This window comes from Hipposideros armiger, unplaced genomic scaffold, assembly GCF_001890085.2.
Source record: "Hipposideros armiger isolate ML-2016 unplaced genomic scaffold, ASM189008v1 scaffold_4, whole genome shotgun sequence".
NCBI classification, from domain to species: Eukaryota; Metazoa; Chordata; class Mammalia; order Chiroptera; family Hipposideridae; genus Hipposideros; species Hipposideros armiger.
Window position 1 is genome coordinate 3,285,806 of NW_017731354.1, and position 8,539 is coordinate 3,294,344.

Below are 8,539 nucleotides of genomic sequence, written 5' to 3' on the forward strand. Positions count from 1 at the left end.
TTCTAGGCTGACTGCCACGTAAGACTCGAAACGGTCCTTTACGGAAGGTATTGCTCATGATCCTGGTTTTATGGATGAAGAAACCGAAGCTGAAAGAGCTAGTGACTGAATAAAAGCCACAGAATGGGAGAGTCGGGCTCTGCATCCAGACTTGTCCAATCTTAAGACTTGTGCTCTTTCCATGACAAAAATCAGTTAATATAAAGGTGTTTGTATTTGATTGTCAATGTTGTGACGTGTTTTTCACCTGCTGGCCCTTAATAAATGCCTTGATGTTGCATTTGGAGTTTGGTATGAAGATAAACATGGTACAAGCGCACTGATTGTATTTTAAATTGTCATTAGCATCTTATTTGCTTCGTAGACCCTGACTCCAGGTGAGTTATGAAACTCGTGCTGTATCCGCGATATATCCTAAGCTTACCTGTTTTCAGGCGTGGGTTGTGGTTGACGACTGTTCAATGACTTGAACTCAGCGCTGCAGTCAGGAGGTGGCCGTCTTGCCCGACTCACAAGGATGTAACGAGTGAGTCACTTGACCGCTGTCTCACCATCCGGACAAGTGACTTAGCCTTTTCATGCTGCAGAATGATCCTTTACAAACTCACCAAAACACTTCGTTTTGATACAGAATATTTATTAAGAAGCCATATTAACATGCTTAGCTACACAAAGTAAACCACTATACACACGTGCCATTCTCAGTGAACTGTAAAGAAAAAAATAATAGGAAGAACAAAATTGTTTTCAGATAAGTTTTTATGTTTTATAGCCATCGCATGTCCATTTGCATATCAGAAAATTATGAACGCTGATAATATAAACTTTCTGCTAGATTGGAGTCTTCAGTAACTTTTTGGTGAGATGAAGTTCACAGAAATTTGCGTTGATGCCTGAATGTGAATGATAGACTCTTACAAGCTCCTGAGAATAGAAACGTGATTGAAGATCTGCATTCCCAGATGCTCCCTACAGCAGTTTCCTTTCAGGAAATCAGAGGCTCTTCATTTGTGACAAAGATCAGTATTCAAATGAAAATTTTAGGCACATTAATTCCTGGAGGGTGCTATAATATAATTTTTAGTGAATATGAGAAAGTACTAAATCTTTATGTAAGATGTCAACCACCAAGAATTTCCAAAGAATATCATCATTTCCTCATGCCTGAAAATAAAATTCTATCTAGTCTACTGGTGATTAGTTGCAGTAGTCTAAAAAAATGATCTAAAAACAGTAATAATGATGTCTTGTTGAGCACTGGCCTCGGCTAGACACTAAGCTAAGCACTTTATACACATCACCCTATTTATGGTTCACAGTAACTCAGCAGTAGGATTAACCCCGTTTATAAACAAGGAAACTGAGGCTTACCGACGAGGTTAAGCAATTGGCCAAGTTCATACAGCTTGTAAATTGTGGAACCAGGAGTTTAAGGCAGTCTGTCTGATTCCCAATCACTACACTGTAAGCCACTGGCAAGAGACCCTGACCTGCCGTGATGAAGGTGGAGGCTTAATGACTTTATCTGTGTGACAGTCACAAAACTGAAATTTGCATCATTAGAATAAGAAGCAAGACCAATTCAAGTGGAACATAAAAACCCCTGCTCATTTAAAGATTTTTATTTACACGTCTTTTTCCATTATAATTATTCTAATAAGAGCATAAATATATAAACACCTGAGTGCATGCAACACATTCCACAAAGGAACAAAAACACACAGCACAATGGAATAAAGAACCCAAATTATTGTATACAAAGTCCTTTAAAAAAAGACCAGTGACACAGTCAGACCATATTTATTTAAATACTTTCCAATAATTACCAAGGGATGCATCATTTATAAATAATATTCAAAAGCCAAATTTAGTATTTCAGTTAATCAAATGAATAGCTGTTCCAGTGATATTAAGTGCAGGTCACATAGCATCAAAATGAAACCGATGAGCTTCTTGTCGTTTTTCTCTATCATCTGCTTTCTGAAAAAGAATTTTAGACTAGTTTATAAATGGTAGGAAAATGTCAAGAAAAAACTTATTTCTGAAATATAAAGTGGTTAAAAAAAGCTCTCAGCAATTAATAGATAAACGGTGTGATTTTATATAATATTAAATATTTTTAAAATTTACAGTTGTGATTTTAATAATTAATAATCCACTAAAGTGAATTTGAAAACCAACAAGAAATATTTCTTAAATGCTTGGTTTGTTATCCTTTATTACTTATTTGAGATTCTATAAGGATGGAATCAACTGTTCCATTTCCTCACTCAATACTGATGTTAATAAATGAATCTAAATTAAGTATGTTAAAGTGCCTTAATTATTTTGGGGGTAACCTATTCAGTGGGTATTTCTTGACCCTCTGCTACCAGTAAAGTACTGTGCTTGGCATTTTGAGGGATCAAAAAGACCCCCAGTTTTGTATCTTGTTCTTGAGGAACTTGAAACCTAGAAAGAAGAAAACCAAAAATACTGAATAACTATTTCAGGATAAAAAGTGAAAAACCGAGATTACTTTCTAGGTTGGGGTGAGGAGAGAGAGGGAGGGTTTTGAAAGGATGGTGTTTATGGGACTGAGGGTGGGACGGAGGCGCCTGGTGGGGGAAAGGGGGGCACGGTGGAGGGTGGAGGGTGAGCCCACGGGAGGGCCTGAGGCTGAGGAGTGCCCACGGTTTAGGCGGGGGTCGTCACTAGAGGCACACATTTAAGGCTCCACTTCGTGATGAGGAAGCTGCGTGAAGGGGAGAGAACGGGTGCAGGCAGACCAGGCGGTCGGAGCCAGGTGCTGAAATACAGCCCTGGCTGCAGGGAGGCAGGAGCGGCCGCTGGGGGATGCCCACGGAGGCCCATCAGTAGGCAACGAGTGAGGCGCATGTGCAGGCAAGGAAGAAGCCAGACAACGCTTTGGAACCCTGTTTTAAGATGCTTGCAAGTGATCTAGGTAGAGATGTCATGGTGACAGCTGGGAGTGGGGGTGATGCGGGCTGGGGCTACATGAGTCAACAGCCAAAGCCATGAATTTAGATAAAATCGGCAGGGACAGTGCAGAAAGCAGAGGGCCTAGGACAGACACGTGGTGAGGAAATGGCAGAATGGGAGGTAAGTGGGCGAAGAGGCAGGAAAGGCCCCGTGGTACCACCGGGGCAGGGCACCCGTATGTATGTGAAACCTCGCCCTTTAGCCACTGCACCGTTACTGTATAAGTCCACAAAGTTCCTGTAATCAGGTCGGAGAAATTAATCAAATTAATTCTCTTCCCATTACAGGTCTGGAGCTGTGTAATATCTCAGACTATGGCCGACGCTTCTGGACAAAAGCACACGTAGGGTCACCCTGGATCTTACCACTTCAGCTGCAGTCTTCAAATGAACTGAATATGTAACTTTATTATTTGAAATGAAAGGAGTGCTATTTTTGGAGAGAAAAACCTATGAACATTTATCAGAACAATTAACATGTTCTCTTTTTTCACAAGTTAAAATAGCTAAGATAAACCCAATGGTAATTTTAGTTAAAAAGTGATTAGGATGGCATGACAATACAAAGGGAGTAGGTGCAAAGAAGAAGGCACTTCGGTGACACAAAGGAGCCCTTTGGGGAACAGTGTTGGAATCTGGTAGTTATGTACTTCATGTCCAAATAGAAATTAGCTTTTTGAATTTATATCTCAGTTGCTAATACATTTCTGTAATAGCCTCTTTTTTTCTCCTCATAAACAGTTAAAAATCCACATTTTTGGCATTTTGTTTTTAATCATTATTTAGGGTGTTTATACTGAAGAACAGAAATCAGCTTAGTTTAGTGCAAAGAACAGAGAGATGGAAAAGATATGTTCACTTTAGTTGTCACTTCCCACCTGAACCGTGAGAAAGTCTTTTAACCTCTCTGGGCTCTAATCCTTTTTATGAAGAGCTAGCTGTCATTCCTGTAAAAGTGTCCACACCTCTGTCAGTTAGATAATGAACAGAGCCATTTAAAAAAATGATTATTTTTCAGGCCATTATGGAAGTGTTTTTAAATAAGTTTTTCTACATACCTGGTGATTTTGGGGTGTTCACTTTATAACTATTGTACAGCATCAAAGTTTTTAAATGAATAGTTTTATGATTTGTATGAACTGCTAAGAGACACAGAACTTAAGGGGATAAAAGAAATGATCAGTAACATGACATTATGAACAGAACTTGAAAAATCAGAAAATCTTAGTCATGTCAAAAGAGTTTAACATGCAATATTTTTAAAGAGCAATATATTACTATTACAAATTAACCAAAGTTAATATTTCACTTCAATGAACAAACCTTTTCCTGCCAATGTAAAATGCCAATTATCGCCAAGATGAAAACACAGACACCGACAAGAGCTATGGCGGTAAGTAGGACAATGTTACTTGGCGTAAGATACAGTTTGGCACTCCAGCTGTAGACGAAAACAGAAGAATTAAAATTAACAGTTTTAACTGAAAAATAAAATTCTACTGAGACCAAAAAGCAAAATGGCTTATTAATTAATGAACCCATTCATGAAGCCATTTACCCATCTATCCATTCATTAGAAATCAAACAAAAGCCATTACATTTACATAGAGCCAACTATACTGATGAGCCCGCAGAGTTCAGATTGTACTCAGCGAACTGAAACAGAATTTTTGATGAGATGATGGATATTTTTCTTTGGTTCTGTGATGATTATTAAGTAAACTTACCAAGGGTACTTTGAACAATCTTAGACAGTGTTTTTACATCTTGACTGACTTGCTTAATTTAAAACCTTGACCTCTGATGCTGTGTAGCCACATGATTTCGATAAGATTTCTGTATCATCGTTTTCTGACCCGTTTACCTACGTACTATGACCCACTAAAACCACCATACGTCCCAGTGGGTGTACATGGATGGCTTGTGCAAAACTCTGCCATTTCTGTGTCATGTTGGAGGGTTTACATTACTACAGTGACGTTGAGACGTCTGACAAAATCACTTTTAGTCCATCAGTGTTGCTGACAATACACCGACTTTAGCATAAATAGAAGTAGCTCGCTCTTCTAAACCAGTCCATTCTGTAGCATTTGCAAACCCTGAAAAGGCTAAAACTGGGTTTATATTACCAACAGTGCCGGTGGTTCTACAAATAACTTTTTGTTTTCCCTGAAAATATAGTGGATATATTTTCAATTTAAAAGTTTAATAAAAGATCATTATGATGAATGGCAAGTAGCAATTGATGTATTTTGGGATAATTAAAATTTATTGATCCATAAGTTAGTCTCTACTCAATAATCTCAAAATACACCTCAGACTAAAATCAATTTGGTTGTTATTATGTACATAAATGTGAAAAAGAACATTTCTTCAGAAAGCGCAGGAGAAACATGAAAAATGTTGAGATTATGGAAAAAAGCTACCACAGAATTTTCCACATTGAAGAGTAAGAAAACAAACATTGTTACCTAGTTGAGGTTAGCTCATCTCAGTATGTTACCACATACTTAAAAGAGAGTTCTTTTGAGAGATTTACCTCATGAATATAGGAATTTTGATAAGAAAAAAACTGGACAAAAGGCCAATCCTCAGTTTCTTATTCAGAAGCAGTCATTCTTATCAGCTTCTTGCATATCCTTCCAGAGATATTTTATACGCATATAAGCGTATGTGCGCAGATGTCTTCTTTTTAGAATCATAAATGGTTGATTATACATACTGTACGTGCAACGTCCGTATTGTCTTTTGCTCACCACTCTATTTTGAGATTGTTCTATGTCACGATATTGCGCCACACAGAAGTACCATGATTTATAGTTTCCTACTCAGGGTGCATATTTTCTACTTTTGTTATAAATTTCCTGTATAGGAAACTAACAAGCACACAATACTGACTCATTTAAACTCAGTGAACTCATAGTGAACTCAGACTATGACTATTTCTACTGATGTTATCTTATTTCAAGCATCATGCTATAATAAAGGTGTTTGCTTAAGTTGTTCTTAAAGCCCGTAAGCCACCATAAAACACATCCAGCGGTATACTGGTCAACTGATCTCTGGGGAAAACAGCGAACTTGGACTGGCACTTGGCAATTGTCATGGTGTAAATACACTCATCATAGCTGATTTGAATGTGACCTCACTGAATGGAGTTGGAAAGAGATGCATATAGCCAGCTCATGAGGTGGCATCAGCTGGAGAGATCCCACCTGAAAACCTAATAAGGAACAATCAGCCCGTATTTGGAGGAGAGCTATAAGCAGCAGGGCCCCACTGGTCACACAGTCACAGACACATGAGACCATTTCTCAGGTTATGTTTCATGAGATCACACCAGCCTTAAGAACATGTTCTGTTCTTCCCAGTGAAATCTAAGTGTTTGTGAATACTTTCATCATCTACTTTTTTAAAAAGATGGAATCAATCTAGTAATTTAAAGAAAAATGAACAAAGATGAATTAAGGATTTAGAGCTAAATGCTATATTATGAAAGGAACACAGTGTGTTAATAAGGATAAAAATACCTACCGTTCACTGAAAACTTACTTTCTGCCGGCGCTGGGTTAAGCATAATTCATCCTCCTCCTTAGAAGGTAGGTGTTCTGTCGCCCATTTGACAGATGCAGACACTGAGCTCAGAGGGACAAAGCACTAGCTTCCCATCCCAGTCCGCAGTGAATCTGCGTTTCTAGCCTAGGTCTGTTTGACTCCAAAATGTGTGTCTAACCACTGTGGGATATATACCACTTGTCAAAGCTTTTATTAAAAAGATCAGTGCTTATTAAAAAGTTCAGCATCCTGAAATTTTAGAATTTATAGCCAGTAAACTGAAGACCACTTTATTTAAGCAGAATATATATAAATCTCTAATTAGTTAACCTGCTGTTTTTCTAATAAGGCTTAATTGGTTCTTCATGAAAAATGTCAGGGAACTTTTGTGTAGGTATGTTTAGTCATTTAAGGCTTACTGTAAGGAAATTAAATGATGGCTCTCATGGGCACATGGCAGGAATAGAGCGAGTTTTAAAAAAGATGCGTCTGTGATTCACAGTTGATAGTATTTTTACCAAATTCAGTTCAAGCAAGTACATTACCTTCGAGGAACATTGTGGGGATATGGAATGACAATTAACTGGGAATTTGGAATGATTGCAGTCCACTCTTGTTTTCGTACAGACTGGAAAAAGAATTTAAGAACATTTAACATCTAGTATACTTTAAAAACACAATTATTCTGAATAAATAAGGAAAAGGCTTAAGTACTCTTTGATTAGTTGAAATTCTGGGCATGGATTAAGCTAAATTTACATAATGTTAAGCCCCAAATAGGGCTCCTGTACCCTATGGGCAAAATTTTTGATATTTTTCAGGGAAGGATTATATTTGTCTCATGGATTAATTCAACAAATATTTACTGAATACTTTTATGTAGCAGTCACTGTTCAAAGTGCTATGTACAAATGCTGATTGGAGCTAAAATGAAAGTTGAGGTGGAATCTGACAATAAGCAAAAGAAAATCTATATATGTTAGAGGGTGAGAATGATAAGGAGAAAGAGCAGGAAGGAGGGATAGGAATAATGAAGTTTATGGGAGAGGAGGCAGGAAACTATATATATCTTCAAACTATGAAACGCTCTATGTAGGTCAAGCTTAGACAGGTTACTGCAAATCAATTTTTTAGTTCTTTAAAGGGAATAAAAAGTATTTGAATTATTTGAATTCAAATTACTGAACTCAAATATCTGAATAGTCAATATTAAAATACAGATTCATTGTAAACAAAACAAATTTTTACTCACCTTCTCTCCAGATGGACGAGGAATACCAACATAAAGATGATCAAGAAAATTCGCACTTCGACCCAAACCAAGTACATTGTACGGCAGCTGGAGCGCTAAATGTGCCGACTGGCTGAGTTGTCCAGCTACATTTATTAAAAAAAGAGACATCTTTGGAAACATTGCTCTTATTAAATATGAAAATGACAAAACGTCAAAAGCTTAGGTGCTAGAACTTATTTTTTGAGGATAAAAATGTGAAATTAAACATCTGGTTCATTAATATTAATGATACACTTTTGAAAGAAAACGGCTTCATTGAAATATAATTCACATACCATAAGAATCCCCACTTAAAGTGTACAGTGGTTAGAGTGGTTAGAGTATATCCAAAAAGTTGTTGCACTGTAACCACATCAACGTATAGAGCATTTCCACTGCCCAGAAAAGAAACCCCACATCCATTAGCAACTTCTCCTGTTTCTAACCCTTACCCTTCCAGCTGTAGGTAACGACACATCTACTTTCTCTGTAGATTCGTATAAATGCAATCATTCAATGTGTGCTCTTTTTATGACTAATGCTACTGTGAATATCCACAACCAAATTTTTGTGTTGGCTTATGTTTTCCAAAATGGCGGAGCCCATCCTACATTCTCACCAGTAATTTATGAGGGTTCCAATTCTTTCAGAGCTTACATAACACTTTATTGTCTGTCTTTTGGGTCATGGCCGTTCTAGTGGTTGTAAAGTGGTATCTCACTGTGGCTTC

General features: G+C 37.5%; 1 protein-coding gene across 1 annotated transcript in view; it reads right to left on the bottom strand.

Annotated features, from left to right (window-relative positions):
• Positions 1-620: 620 nt before the first annotated feature.
• The window catches only part of ITFG1 (integrin alpha FG-GAP repeat containing 1), a 140,160-nt gene continuing 132,241 nt past the window's right edge, over positions 621-8,539 (bottom strand). Inside the window, exons 17-20 of the mRNA XM_019643283.1 lie at positions 7,789-7,913; positions 7,082-7,164; positions 4,305-4,422; positions 621-1,980 (exon numbers count right to left, since the gene is read on the bottom strand). Coding sequence (XP_019498828.1) covers positions 1,921-1,980; positions 4,305-4,422; positions 7,082-7,164; positions 7,789-7,913 — 386 coding nt within the window. The 3' untranslated portion in view covers positions 621-1,920. The remainder of the gene's footprint in view (positions 1,981-4,304; positions 4,423-7,081; positions 7,165-7,788; positions 7,914-8,539) is intronic.